This window comes from Staurois parvus, unplaced genomic scaffold, assembly GCF_062004578.1.
Source record: "Staurois parvus isolate SC_StPar_1 unplaced genomic scaffold, SC_StPar_1.0 ptg000981l, whole genome shotgun sequence".
In the NCBI taxonomy this organism is placed as follows: domain Eukaryota; kingdom Metazoa; phylum Chordata; class Amphibia; order Anura; family Ranidae; genus Staurois; species Staurois parvus.
In genome coordinates, this window is record NW_028318777.1 from 583,299 (window position 1) to 599,488 (window position 16,190).

The 16,190-nt window shown below is 41.2% G+C and overlaps 1 protein-coding gene across 2 annotated transcripts in view; it reads left to right on the forward strand.

Annotated features, from left to right (window-relative positions):
- Window positions 1-16,190, forward strand: part of VPS11 (VPS11 core subunit of CORVET and HOPS complexes) — an 86,150-nt gene that overhangs the window by 12,179 nt on the left and 57,781 nt on the right. For both annotated transcript variants that reach the window (XM_089657320.1, XM_089657319.1), the window contains exon 4: window positions 5,709-5,872. In XM_089657320.1, coding sequence (XP_089513446.1) covers window positions 5,709-5,872 — 164 coding nt within the window. The remainder of the gene's footprint in view (window positions 1-5,708; window positions 5,873-16,190) is intronic.

Genomic DNA, 16,190 nt, shown 5'->3' on the forward strand with positions numbered 1-16,190 from the left:
CCAGACTTATTGGACAGAAGGGCGGAGTCTCTCCTTAGGAAGGTCTGGGACTCGACCCTGTACAACCTGAAGCCGGCCATGGCTACGACAGTGGTAGCCAGAAACTTAGAGTATTGGCTTACGCAATTACAGGCCCATATTGTGGCAGACTCTCCCAAGGAAAAAATCTTGGCCTCTTTTGAGACCCTTTTGCAAGGTGTTGGGTATATTGCGGACGCTTCCGCAGAGTCGGTAAGGTTGGGGGCCAGGTCTACTGCCCTGACCAACTCAGCCAGAAGGGCGCTGTGGCTAAAAACATGGCAGGGGGACATCACTTCGAAAATTAGGTTGTGCGGCATCCCCCTCACTGGAGACTGTCTGTTCGGCCCGGGGTTGGAGGAGTTATTGGACCGGACAGCTGATAGGAAGAAGTCCTTCCCCCTCAAGAGGAAAATGCAGGAGGGGGGGACACGGAAGGCCCGCCCGGCAAAGAGGCTGAGCCTGCGACCGCCTGGTCAGGGTAGGTCTGCTGGACAGAGAGGTAGGGGAAGAGGGGGAGCGATTTTTCGCCCTCCTGAGCAGCCCCAAAAGCCAAGGTGACTTGGTTCCTCCTGTGGGGGGAAGATTGGCGGCATTCCTCCCACAGTGGGAAGCCGTGGTCACCAGCCCCTTCATTTTGGATGTCATCCGAAGGGGTTACCGGTTGGAGTTTCTAAGGCCGCCACCCGAGACTTTTCTGGTGACGACCCGTCCAAGGGATCCGATGAAGGACGCGGCTCTGGTGGGCGCTTTAGAGATTCTAGAGTCCCAGGGGGTCATCTCCAGGGTTCCGGTAGAGGAACGAGGGAAGGGAGTTTATTCCCATGTGTTTGTGGTTCAAAAGCCGTCTGGGGCGTTCAGACTGATTTTGAACCTGAAACCCCTAAACAGGTCAGTGCGTTACCGGAGGTTCCGCATGGACTCCATTTTTACAATCAGGTCCCTAATACCGCCAGGTGCATTCATGGCATCCATAGACTTGAAGGACGCCTACCTACACGTGCCCGTGGCGGAAGCCTCTCAGAGGTTCCTCAGGTTGGCAGTGGGGGGGGGGAGGAAGGAATTCGACATTGGCAGTTCAGGGCTCTTCCATTCGGCCTTTCCTCCTCGCCAAGAGTATTCACCAAGGTTCTGTCGGAGGCACTGATTTCTATTCGCTTGAGGGGGATTTCAGTGGTGGCCTATCTGGACGATTTGCTGCTCTTCGCAGATTCAGAGGCTCACTTACGGCAAGACCTGGTTATAGTGAGGGGCCATCTAGAAAGCTTGGGGTGGATTTTGAATCTGGAGAAGTCCTGCCTGGTACCTTCTCAGAAAGTGATTTACTTGGGCTACGCTCTAGATTCGGTGGACCAGAAGACCAGCCTGACTTTGGAAAAAATCACCAAGTTGGAAGCCGGGGTCAGATTACTACAGGGGAGCAGGTCGATATCCATAAGGCAGGCCATGTCGGTACTTGGATTACTGACAGCGTCCATTCCGGCAGTTCAGTGGGCAGGTCTGCATATGCGTCCCCTCCAGTTGTGGATCCTGAGGGTTTGGGACAGGAGGAGTCACTCCCTAGAACGCAGGGTCCTGGTTCCCCCCAGTGTGAAGAGGTCTCTATGGTGGTGGAGGAGATCGTCCAGCATAACTCAGGGGCTGTTGTGGTGCTTTCCGATATCCACGGAAGTCACTACAGATGCCAGCGCCAGGGGCTGGGGAGCCCACCTGGGAAATTTGGTGACTCAGGGGGAATGGTCCTTGGGGCAGAAGGCCAAATCCTCAAATTGGAAGGAATTGAGGGCAGTGTGGGAGGCTCTGCACTCCTTCCAGGCGTGGGTCACGGGCCAGCACGCGCGTGTCCTAACGGACAATGCCACGGCAGTGGCTTATATAAACAGGCAGGGAGGGACAAGGAGCAAGGCCCTCGGAGCCGTAGCGGCGACACTGTTGTCCTGGGCAGAGGTGAACTTGGCGTCCCTGTCTGCGATACACTTAAAAGGAGAGCTGAACCAGAAAGCAGACTTCCTAAGCAGGACTCGGCTCAGGGAGTCGGAATGGGCCTTGAACCCCAATGTCTTTCAGGAGATTGTGCGGAGGTGGGGATCCCCGGATGTGGACCTTTTTGCCTCCGGGAGGAACAACAAGGTCCCAAATTTCTTCTCTCTATCCCGCTGGGACGGGTCCAGAGCGGTGGACGCATTAGGTCAGAGGTGGGACTACCGGCTTTGTTACGCCTTCCCCCCCGGTTCCCTTGCTTCCCCTGGTCCTGAGGAAATTCAGGACAGAGGGGACCTCGTTAATCCTGATAGCTCCCTTCTGGCCGCGGCGGGCGTGGTTTGCGACCCTAAAAAGTTTGGCCTCTCGTCCACCCTGGGAGCTGCCACCGAGAGAGGATTTGTTAACACAGGGGCCGGTTCTTTGCCCCAGCGTGGGAAGATTACGGTTAACGGCCTGGTTTCTGAGCAGCAGCTCCTCTTAGAGAAGGGGTTCTCGCCTAAGGTAGTGGCGACATTACTGGCCAGTAGGAAGGAGGAGACCCAGGCCATTTATGGTAGGGTCTGGGGTTGCTATACAGCCTGGTGTGACCGGACGGCAGTGGCAACCCATAGTTTGGTTTCCGTGTTGGAATTCCTGCAGGCGGGAGCGGACAAGGGATTGTCTGTCAGCACGCTCAAGGGCCAGGTCTCGGCCCTCATTGTGTTCCTAGAGACGCCCCTGGCCAGGGAGGCGTTGGTGAGTAGGTTTTTCAAAGCTCTGGTGAGGCAGAGGCCTCCGAGGTCCAGACCGTTTCCGGTGTGGGATTTGGCCAAGGTGCTCGGGGGGATGACCAGGGCTCCGTTCGAGCACCTGGAGTCCTGCCCGATAAGTGAGCTCGCCATTAAAACGGCTTTCCTGGTGGCGATTACCACGGCGAGGAGGGTGTGCGAGATGGAGGCTCTCTCGATCAGAACACCTTATCTCCGTATTTTTTCGGACAGAATCGTTTTCAGACCGGACCCGTCCTTCATTCCGAAGGTAGCTCGGAGTTTCCAGAGGGAACAGGACATTGTCCTTCCCTCGTTTTTTCCTGACCCGGTGGGGGTAGATCAGGAGAGGTATCATTGTTTGGATGTAAGAAGGTGCGTTCTCCAGTATCTAGAGAAATCCAGGGAGTTCAGAAGCACCGAATCCCTTTTTGTTTTTTTTAAGGGGGCTAGAAGAGGCAAGAAGGCGTCTAGAAGGACGCTGGCCAGCTGGCTGCGGCTGGCGATTGCAGGAGCATATCAGGCGGAAGGCCTGGAGGTCCCGGAGGGTATCAAGGCACATTCCACCCGAGCGGTGGCGGCTACCCAGGCAGAGCTAGCAGGGGTTTCCCCAGGGCAGATTTGCAGAGCGGCAACATGGTCCAGCTATGACACATTTGCCAAGCATTACAGACTGGACCTGGTCTCGGTGCAGGAGCAGGACTTTGGTCGTAAGGTCTTGCAAGCAGTTAGCCCGCCCGAGGGGTGAGTACTCGCTTATCCTCTCAGAGTGCTGGCCTGAAAGACGGTAGGGGAAAAATCAAGTTACACTTACGGTAACGTCTTTTCCAGGAGTCTTTCAGGCCAGCACCGGTTTCCCACCCGTGTTGATATTTGTTATGTGAAGATGGCTTATTACGATTATGTTGTCTCGCATTGTGTCTCCCCAGGTGACCGGAGGATGCTTGGAGAACTGAGGTCAGAGGGGAGTGGAGCTTTTTTATTGTAGGTGGAGGTGTTTCCTCAGATGGGGAGGAGCCGAGGTCTCTCAGAGTGCTGGCCTGAAAGACTCCTGGAAAAGACGTTACCGTAAGTGTAACTTGATTTTTTTTTGCCTTTAGACAAAAACGCCTCAATTTTGGGGAAAAAACGTATTTTTCACTGCTTGCTATAACACCTATACAATAAAAATTTGAAAAATCAAATTTCGTCATAAATGTAGGCCAAAATGTATTCTGCTAAAAAAAAAAAATCTCAATAATTGTATATTAATTGGTTTACATGAAAGTTTTTTTTTTTTTTTTTTGTTTTTTTTTTTGTTTTTTAATAGCGTCTACAAATGTGTATACATATAGAAATTTTTATTTATTTATTTTCTTATACTAGTAATGGTGGTGATCAGCAACTTATAGTGGGACTGCTGCAGGAATTCTACAACTGGGTGGGAACTGACTAACTGCCACTGACATCCACAGTGACACTAATACAGTGCTAATAATAAAACAAAAAAAAAAGCACTGACACTGGGCAGGAAGGAGTTAACATCTGGGGCGATCAAAGGGTAAACAGTGTGCTGTGTGTGTTTTACTTGGGAGACATGCTGCTTTGCATCTCTCTGCTTTGCAGAGAGATACAAAGCAGCATGTCCATGCTAACAGGAGAGAGACCTATGTTTACACACAGGTCAGCCCTCTGTTGGCTTTGCCGACGATCACCGGGTGTCAGCTGGGACCCGGTGATTGACATCCCCAGCTGCCAATAGCGGTGTGGGTAGGGCTGTGCGTGCGCTCCCTACCCGGAAATGCAAATCGTGTGTGTGTGTGTGTGTGTGTATATATATATATATATATATATATATATATATATATATATATATATATATATATATATATATATATATATATATATATATATATATATATATATATATCTGATTTTGCGCAGCCGTGCCACCCTGTAGCAGTACTTCAGCTTTAGGGCGGAGGGCAAGTGGTTAACATACGAGTTTAAAAGAGAACAATGGGCTTTAGGAAAAAAACATTACACTCTCCTAGGCTGATGCAACATTGGATCGATTGCTGCAAGCACCTAGGTGAGTATAATGTTTTTTTTTTATACCACCCCCGTTCCCCCCCCCCCCCCCACCAGGCTCTGCAGTGGGAACTGAGCGATCAACCACTGCTGATTGTTCAGTTCTCCCCTCTGAGCAGATAGCCTGGAATGTCAGTTATCGGCTCTGTGCTCCCCCACCCCCTGGTGCTCACTGGAGTATTATGCTGTGCAGGGGGTGGGGGCGGTTGGCTCAGGCTCTCGGCGGCATGCTGAGAAGCTGATCCAGCTGTCGGTCCAGGCTTCTGCATGGATCCTAACAATATGGTTGGGATTTTTTCAGAGTCTTGACCAGCTCTGTGATGTCAGATGGCTTCAGCCCACTGTATGCTGAAAACGGGTCACAGGAGAACAGAAGTGACTGCACTCCTGTGATCCATAGTACATTCAATACATCTCATTTCATGTCTTTATGACATTGATGCAGGATATTTCAGTTCAGAACGAGATTTCCCTGAAGGTAGTTATAACGTTGCCTTCTGAAGAGGCATCTGTAAGGCCCTGTATGTCACCAGTGCATTAGGGACACATGACCCACTTCTTGGTGTTTGTGTTTACTCCTTATACTGCTTTTTTTACCAATCTGAAGCATCATCGGAGTTTGAGGGGTTGTCCTTGGCTGGCCAGTGATTTTCTGGTTTGCTAGTGTCCAAATCCTCCTGAAGACAGCAGTATAACCCAATTGTCTCTGGCTTACTTTTGATCCTACAACCCTTAATGAACTACAAGAAACTGATTTTACAGTAAGTACCTTTCTTTGTGTGAGCCAAATTCCCCTTCATTTGTGTCTTACATACTTTTTTTTTTTTTTTTCATGCTGCATAGGAATCTTAATGCTTTTTCCAGTTTTTTACATCCCGCTTTTTGCTTTAGGTTTTGCAGATGGGAGTGTGGTTTTAACCAAGGGTGACATAACACGTGACAGACACAGTAAGACCCAAATTTTGCAGGAAGGGAGCTATCCTGTTACAGGCATGGCTTTCAGGCAAACTGGCAAGACGACCCATCTATTTGTTGTAACAACTGAGAATGTGAAGGTAAGGCTTTTTACTTCTAAGAAATGTTAATGCTGCTTTCCAGTGTAATCTGACTTGCATGAGCATAATTTTGTCAGCATTTGATCATCTGGCTCAGTTGTGTGGTTCATAATGGGGATTTTATGCCATCACTAGTTTAGAGGTTTATTCAGTTTCAAATGTTATTTATTAAGATGATAACCAAAGTGAACACTCTGCCTAGACCCTAACACTCTCTCCGATCACAGGGCAGTGCTTGCCTGATTCTACTCGGCACTAACTATCACTGCAAAATCAACAGAAAAGACAGGACAATCAGGCTGACAGGGAATAGTGAATATATACGATATTAACAGCAAGACTGGTTTTCTAAAACGCATTAGCCTGCCACTCTGTTTAGCTGGTGGGAAAAGGAGGCTCTGTCTAAGCTCAAAACCAGCTTGTTGAAGGTCACACAAGGCTATAACCTTCCCTAACCCTGCGTGACAGCCCTGTGCCATTCATCAGAGAGCGGCAGTGAGTTACTTTATTCTCAGTGGCTAAACAGAGAGGCAGGGAAGTGAAAGAAAGGGTCTTCTGGGGAGGTGTGGGGGCAAGGGATACTTTGACTTTTTCCTGCGTGAACAAAGGAAAAGTTCACTTTTAAGTAAATTTAACCCATTTTTGCACTCTTTGTCCTGTACCATGACTTTTTGAATGCAGAGTAATGGTGCTACTACCTCCCAAAAAAAACACTTATTGTGCGATGAGGTCCAAGTGCCTGTGCAAGGACTTATGTAGCACTTACCGTCTATGGATATAGTAGAAGAGTGAGAGTCTGGCACCAGAGCATCTTGAGGTTTAATCCTTTCGCTGCCAGGCCCTGCTCTTCAATTTTAAACTCAGGTGGCCAGGCCATTTTTTTTTTTTTTTTATTTTTTTTTTATTTTCGCTTACAGCTTTCAAAGTTTGTGTAAGACCCCCAAACCATAACATTCTGATTATTTGGGCCCTATGATATTTGCGCAAATGTTTCTCAAAGCAATATTTTCGCTAAAAATACACTAAAATCATTATTAGTGGATACATACGTGGCAAAATGTACACAATTCCTGCTTAATATAAAAGTTAAAACTGTATTGAGTTAATAGCAAATATTTGCAAATTTTAAATATCTTTTTTGTTAAATGGGGAAAACATAAGGTATGCAAAACCGTAAATAGAAACAATTTGCGCTAAAAATGTGAGGTTATCATTTTTCACTTACAACTTTCAGAGTTTGTAAAAGACCCCTCCCCCCTTCTCCCCCCCCCCCCCCAAACCATACTTTTTCTGAAAGCACATGACCTTTAGAAAAAAGGTGCGTGCTACAGATTTTTTTTTTTTTTTTTTTAGGCCCCGCAGTAGTTGCGCAAATGTTCATCAAATTGCTATTTTCACTAAAAATACACTAAGATAATTTTTAGTCCACACAAATGTATGGCTGTGGAGGGCCATTATTGCCCGCATTGGGATTCCCAGGTGTTCCATGCAGGCAGTCCTATTCATGTCAATTGGGATGCATTGCCGCTGCTCCCAATCTGACATCTGTGTGGGCTTGGGTGCATAACCCCAAATGCAGACAACTCAAGCTCAGGGATATGCACCCGGACCAACATGAATGTCGAGCTGGGAGCACTGGCTGTGATTGTGCAGTTGCTACATCCCAAATTACATCAGTGTGACTGACTGCACAGGGATGCATGGAACATCTGTGCATCCCTGTGTGGGTAAACACAGCCTTGCACAGGAATATGCTATGTATGCCCTGTGTGAACAAGACCTTACTATTAGGGGTGCATCGGTACCAGTATTGGTAGCAGTGCCGATACCGAGTATTTTCATGAGTACTTGAAGCCGAATACTTTTGTAGTGCGATTTGTGTCCTTAAAAAAAAATTACTGGGTGCAAATTGCACTGCAAAGAATGGCGTGTGATTCCTGTCCGAATCGTGGTTTCCTGCACTACTCCTGTGTGAACCCAGGCTGATATCACTATAACAAGCCTGGGTTTCACACAGAAGCGGAGGGGAAACAGCATGCAATTTGGATAAGAATCGCACCGCATTCCTGTTCAAGTCACATGCCATTCTTTGCAGTGCGATTTGCGCCCATTCATTTTGTATGGACACAAGTATCGGCGAGTACTTGACCGAATGTATCGGTACTCGTACTCGCCGGTTAAAAAAGGTAACGGTGCATCCCTACGTAGTATGTTTGCTAAAAATATATATTTATATGTTTCTTTAATTCATTTTATTTTTAAGTATTTTGTACTTTTTTTTTTTTTGGGGGGGAGGGGGCTTTGGCAAGATATCAGGGGTCAAAAAAGACCCCTAATGTCTCTTTTTTGAGACAGAGAAAGGGACTGAAGACAGTTCCTTTCTCTGCAGCTGGTGGCTGCAGGGGATCATGTTAACTGGTGGGAGGTGTGTGCAATCTGTGCTGGGGAAGGTGAAAGGTGAGTGGGGGGGGACATTTACTAAAAAAAAAAAAAAAGAAAACCGTGGCGGCACGGAGGTGGAGAGGAAACAAAGGAAGCAGCGGTCGGTGGGGGTGTGGGGTGTGTTACATTCCAGTTGAATAACTCTAATCAGCCGCTTGTTAGCTGCTGATCAGAGCTATCTGTTTGTTCAGCAGAGGCTGCTGAACAATACTGCTATAAGCTCATGGTCACTGAAGTGACCATGAGCTTATAGCAAAGGAGGAATGCAGGTCCTTACAGCGTACAGACCTGGCCTGCTGGAAGCAGTGCTGTAGGTCTGTATGTCGTACAGACTTGGCAGTGAAAGCGTTAAAGAATCACTTTATTGTTCCATCAAGACGTACAAAAGGAATCGATTCCTGGTAAAGATTGATGCGTTTCAGCCCCTTTCTGAGGCCTTAGTCATAAGCAAATAACATACAGGAACAACTACTTATATACAATAATACACAGCTGCAACTAACCACAGATGGCAGGGCAATCCAAATACCAATTACAAATATATGTTTGTTAATTATAGATCATGTCGCTCTACTGGGAACAACACAAACCAAAAGGTTTGTAAATACGCAAAAATTACTAATAATCCCAAATACTATCTAAATAAAAATATGAAACGCATAAATCTCCCCAGCAAGTAACCTGCGGTGGCAATCCCCCTCCTCTTGCAGCTATAGAAATACGTTCAATGCCATAAAACCCAAAGCCATTCATGTTCCCTAGATGCTGGTCTTTAAATTGCTTTGAGACATTAGAATTGTTTTGGCATTTGGGTTCTGTGAATCACAGAAATGTTCTGAAATTCTAACTTCTAGCCTATATGTTGGTGGGAACAAACTCTACATTCCACAACATAAATGACATAGGTTACTACTTTTTAATATACTGTGGGTTTGTTTTTTTTGTGTTTTTTCACTGGTAATGCATGGATATAAAGGTATCCGAGCATGTATTTAGTTGGCAATACCTGCAAGATGAATGTCCACAAGGAAAAGATCCAAAAACTGTGAGCTAAGTTGGAGGGGTCTTTTAGATGTAAATAGACTTGGAGAAAGTAGATTCCCCAAAGTTGGAGGCTTGCGACTGACAAATCTTTACCCCTTCTGCAAGAAAGAGAAAAAAAAAGATCTTTATCGGAATAACGAATGGGCAGATTGACTACACCAATTACCTTACTATACTCAGAGGATAAAGTGATCACAAAAGTCACTATTAATCCTTTTATCTTATATGAGTGTATACTTGTGAGCTACTATGGTGGCACAGAGATATTTATAAAAAATTAATAAACTCCTACAAATATAATGGTGCATCAACACATAAAACACATACTCAAAAAACTGTGTGACAATGAACAAATAATATATTGGATGTGTCGCGCTCCTCAAAGTGAATGTTTACTTAGAAATATGTGATATATATAAAATAAATGAATCTAAATAAATATTACATAAATATTAATACATTGTGATATAATATATATTAAAAACTCCCAGTGCTGTAAATAATTGAATTGAAAAAAATTTTATATTGTGCATAAAATTGATTTGTATAACATAAAAAATGTGCAAAGAAGCCCTCCTTGCACCGTGATGTATATATGTGCAAAAATAAATATGTGCAACTGTGCAAATATTGCCCCAAAACACTAATGTAAGATAAATTTATATATAATGGAGTGTAATAATCAAATTAATATATAAAAAATAAATAACAATAAAAATAAACAGTAAATAATGATGGAAAACTGTGCAAACAATACTTCACTTATTGCAACAAAGGATAGTGATGTCAGCTGTGTATTACTTGTCCTTTGGCTTTAAATGACATATGATAGTCCCAATTAATTTGTGCAAATATATGGAAAGTATATTATTATTGAGGTAGTCTGTGGTTCTACTTTCCTTCCACTAGATGGCCTCCCAATTCCTTCTGGGTTATGAGGGCTGGATGGATGGATATAGATATCTCCCCTCGTGTTGTCCGGGGTCTATTTCCTATTACCTCTTCCTCCCCTATATTCCTCCGGTTTAGGCCATAGAAGAGAAAAATATCCACATGGTGTTTTATCCTTTATAAAGGGGTTTAATGCGTTTCCAGACAAATGCGAACTCACATTCCACAAGATAAATACAGAGCGTTTTTGTATAGATGTGTGCCCTCACACAAAGACAGTACTCGCCGTTCCGCTGCTATTGGTGTCGTGACGTCAGAGCCCCTCCCCTACGCATTGCGCCACAGGATCACGTGGCTTCCTCAGGGGGATGTAACAAGACGCCATGACGTTTCTGCCCTTATATAGACCTTTTCAGCGCCATTTTCCCGGAGACCGCACACGGGCGGCCATCTCTATGGGGCCAGATGATTACTTCTATGCATGTAATGTGTGCACACATGGGACACATTACTCTGGTTGTATTGACAAAATTACTTAATGAACACCCTTTTACTCTGACTTAATGCCACAAATACTGTGATTGGGCTGGACACCATCAAATGCAATAAGTTTTGGGACAAAACCTTTACTTAAACATATTCGTTATTGTGATACTTGTGCTACAGCATTTGTGAAAAAACTTTTAATCAATATTTTTTAATTTATATAAAATTATTAAAAATTGTACTAATAATTATATTAATACAAGAAGAAACTTATTTTATTTGTTACATGGAGAGAAAAGATTAAAATATAATATAAATGTGAATATAATATTAAAATACAAATAAAAATGAAAATAAAAATAATAATAATAATGATTATGAAAATAAAAATAAAAATAAAATAATAATAAAAATAAAAATAAAAATAAAAATAAAAATTAAAATAAAATTAAAATAAAATAAAATAAAATAAAATAAAAATAAAAATTAATAAAAAATAATAAAAATAGAAATAAATAAAAATAATAATAATAAAAATAAAAGTGAAAATAAAAATAAAAATAAAAAATAATAAAAACAAAAATAAAAATAAAAATAAAAATGAATAATAAAAATAAAAATGAAAATGAAAATACGAATAAAAAATATATTTTAATAGTGTTTTTAAAATGTTATTTAAAATTATGTTTAAACTTTATCCCCTTGCTATCTAATCCTTTGATATTGTACTTCATGCATATCTCTATATATTTATGAAATTTTTTACATTAAAAAACTTATGTAAATTTGTTTGTAAATTATAAAGCAATATTTTGGGAAAACATTACCATCTATACATCATCTTTAAATAAATTAAATGCCGCAATAACGCTGTGCGCGCATGTGCACACGCACCCTCTTGAACGCCCATGAGCGCACAGCGGTTGCAGCATGCTGTTGTTGTTATGTATCTCAATAAATCTCATAAATTGAGATACTCTCCATTAGTATTTGCTGATAAAGCAGGATAAATCAAATTCCTTATTTAGGCCTTTGGGATCCAAACAGTTCATTTCATATATCCATTTTGACTCCTTCTTACTGATCTCTTATTATGTTATCCCCTCTCCAGTGCTTGGTATGCCTTTCTATTCCCCAGAATTGTAAACAAGAAGCATCTGAGTTATGAAATAGGCGAAAGTGTTGTGATACATGATGATACTTATAACTTCTATTTATGTTATACACATGTTCTTTGATCCTTTCTTTTAAAGCTCTTTTAGTTCTGCCTATATATATAAAGTCACACGGACATTTTAAAGCATAAATGACTCCTCTCGTGTCACATGAGATGAATTGTTTGATCTTATATTCTTTATTATTCTGAGTATTGGTAAACGTGTGTCTGCGTCTAGGGTTATTCCGAACCCTGCTACAACTGTAGCACCGTCCACATGAATAAAAGCCTGTACCCTGAAAAAAACTTGTAGTCTTGGAGTGAGGAGGTTCCAAAATATTTTTGACTAGTCTATCTCTCAGATTTGGTGCTTTCTTATATATATATTTTGGTTTATCTGGTATAATGTCTTTTAGATGTTTGTCTAACTTAAGAACTTTCCAGTGTTTGGAGATAATATTTTGTACCGCTTTATACTGTTTATTGTAACCCAAGACTACTGGTACCTCAATGTTTTTAGTGCTTCTCTTGGGTTTATCCCTTAGCATCATGTCTCTATCCATACATCCTACTATGTTTCTTTCAATCTCAATTTTCTCAGGTGCATATCCTTTATCCATAAGTCTTTGTTTTAATACCTCACTTTGTGCTCTATAATCACTATCCTTAGTGCAATTTCTTTTGAGCCTTATGAATTGACCTTTGGGCATATTGTTGATCCAAGGACGGTAGTGACAGCTTGTAGTTGGTATATAAGCATTACGATCTGTTTGTTTGAATGAATTTTTTGTGTATATCATATTACCTTCTTTTACCATTAGTATATCTAAGAAATTTACAGCTACTTCACTTATGTTCCAACTCAAGATTATATTATTTTCATTCCTGTTAAGGTTCTCATAAAAATCCTCCAAATCTTTCCTGTTGCCATCCCATATAAGCACTATATCATCAATATACCTATTGTATATTTGTATCTCATTTTTCAAACTTCTATAGATATATTCCTCCTCCCATTTTGCCATGTATAGGTTGGCAATGCTAGGGGCGAACTTGGCGCCCATAGCAACCCCCCTTATTTGTAAATAATATTCATCACTATACCAAAAATAATTGTGGTGTAGACAGAACTTCAGACCTTTAATAATAAATCTTCTATGCTTTCTAGAGGTTGTTGGATCATCTTTTAGTGCCCATTTAGCTGCCTCTATTGCCCCTTCATGGTTTATATTGGTGTATAGGGATGAGACGTCTGCTGTGCTTAATAGGGTGTTTTTGTTTGCCCTTATATTTTGAGTCAACTGGATAATGTGTCTTGTGTCCTTGAGGTATGCTGTGGTTTTTTCAACTAATGGCTGCAAGTGGCTATCAATGTATTCACCTAGCCTAGATGTCATTGAATCTATCCCATTAATGATTGGCCGTCCTGGGGGGTTTTTACTATCTTTGTGTATTTTCGGTACTGCATACAAAATGGGTAACTTGCATACTGATGGTATCAAGTATTTTTCTTCCTTTTTATTCAATATTCCCTTCATACTTCCATATTGTATTAATTTCACCAGTTCTTTCTTATATGCCTTTGTTGGATCACTACTTAGCTTTTTGTATGTTGATGTGTCACTTAGTAGATCTGTCATAGTCTTTTCATATTGATCCTTGGACATGACCACTATTCCCCCTCCCTTATCTGCGGGTCTAATCACTATATTTTTCTTTTTCTCCAAACTTCTGATACCTTTTTGTAAAACCTTATCTTCTTTATATGTTTTTATTTGTAAAGCTTCCAAATCCTCAACAATTAGTTTTTTAAAAACATCAATGTATTTATTATCAGTGATTTTAGGATTAAAAGTCGAATTATTCCTGAGGGTAGTATGATGAGTGATGACCTGTTCTTCAGAATGGTTCTTAATAATGGGGTTTTGGGCATAATATTTTTTGAGATTTAAATTCCTTATAAGTTTTTGTATGCTCACATATGTATCAAATTTATTCAGGCCCCGTGTGGGTGCGAATTTGAGGCCTTTATCTAATGCATGGATTTCTTCCTTCTCCAAGGGGATACCACTAATGTTAAAAATTCCTTCTCCTTTTAATCTCTCCTTCTTTTTTTGTTTGTTCCTTCTTCCTCCTCTACACCCTCTCCTGTTGTTTGTCCTTTTGTTTCCCCTCGTTCCATTTGAGGGTATTGGCTCCATCCTAAAAAAGGATTTGGTATCGACATATCAGGAGCCGGTGATGCCAATGGCGAATACCTATTATATTGAGGTGGGACGTAAGATTTGTGCTCTGGTTTATTGTAATATTGAGGTCTTTGTGGTTTAGGTGGGTGTTGTTCGTATCCATAATTTCCATGATTCACTGTATTATAATCTCCTTGTCTATAATTGTGATATGGTCCTCTTGATTGGTAGCCCCCATTAAAATATTGATTGTAATAGGGTCTACCTCCTTGTGGTGGGTATTGTGGTGGTCCTCTCTGTTGATTGTAATTCTGTTTCCAGTAGTTATTGGGTCCCCTATATTGATGTGGTGTGTAATTGGAATTATTGGGTCCCCTATATTGGTGTGGTGTGTAATTAGGGTGATTCTGTGGTTTGGATTCCCTTTGCTCTCCTTTAGGGATATTTTTTACTGGTGTTTTAAAATTCAATTCTTTTTTCTTATTAAGAGGTATAACTACTGATTTCTCTGGTGTAGTTTCTGTGGATCTTACTTCGTTTTGAGTTAGCATCGTTTGCCATTTGAAAACTCTTTTTTGTTGATAATCTTGATATACCTTTTGAAATTTTTTCCCTTTTTTTGTTTGGTTCTCTAGATCTTTCTTCTGAACATTTTTATTTAATTCATTCATGTATTTATCAAAATTTGGGTTCCCTTTAAATATTTCAATTTTATCTTTATACTCCTGAATGGTTGTTTCTATCTTCCTCATTTTTCTCTGTTTTCTTTTAATGAGAAAGTGTAGGACTTCCATCCCCTTCTCACTAAAGAAATCATACCACTCCTTAATATCATCTTCTTCTGTTAATCCATCAGCTATCGGTAATTCCCACCTTAATTTTCTCGGGATCATTTTCTCTTGAATATATTTTTGCATGGTCATGATGTCCCACCATGTATTTACTTTTTTATCCATAATATGTCCAATTAGTAGCCATTAGTTGAAAAAACCACAGCATACCTCAAGGACACAAGACACATTATCCAGTTGACTCAAAATATAAGGGCAAACAAAAACACCCTATTAAGCACAGCAGACGTCTCATCCCTATACACCAATATAAACCATGAAGGGGCAATAGAGGCAGCTAAATGGGCACTAAAAGATGATCCAACAACCTCTAGAAAGCATAGAAGATTTATTATTAAAGGTCTGAAGTTCTGTCTACACCACAATTATTTTTGGTATAGTGATGAATATTATTTACAAATAAGGGGGGTTGCTATGGGCGCCAAGTTCGACCCCTAGCATTGCCAACCTATACATGGCAAAATGGGAGGAGGAATATATCTATAGAAGTTTGAAAAATGAAATACAAATATACAATAGGTATATTGATGATATAGTGCTTATATGGGATGGCAACAGGAAAGATTTGGAGGATTTTTATGAGAACCTTAACAGGAATGAAAATAATATCTTGAGTTGGAATATAAGTGAAGTAGCTGTAAATTTCTTAGATATACTAATGGTAAAAGAAGGTAATATGATATACACAAAAAATTCATTCAAACAAACAGATCGTAATGCTTATATACCAACTACAAGCTGTCACTACCGTCCTTGGATCAACAATATGCCCAAAGGTCAATTCATAAGGCTCAAAAGAAATTGCACTAAGGATAGTGATTATAGAGCACAAAGTGAGGTATTAAAACAAAGACTTATGGATAAAGGATATGCACCTGAGAAAATTGAGATTGAAAGAAACATAGTAGGATGTATGGATAGAGACATGATGCTAAGGGATAAACCCAAGAGAAGCACTAAAAACATTGAGGTACCAGTAGTCTTGGGTTACAATAAACAGTATAAAGCGGTACAAAATATTATCTCCAAACACTGGAAAGTTCTTAAGTTAGACAAACATCTAAAAGACATTATACCAGATAAACCAAAATATATATATAAGAAAGCACCAAATCTGAGAGATAGACTAGTCAAAAATATTTTGGAACCTCCTCACTCCAAGACTACAAGTTTTTTTCAGGGTACAGGCTTTTATTCATGTGGACGGTGCTACAGTTGTAGCAGGGTTCGGAATAACCCTAGACGCAGACACACGTTTACCA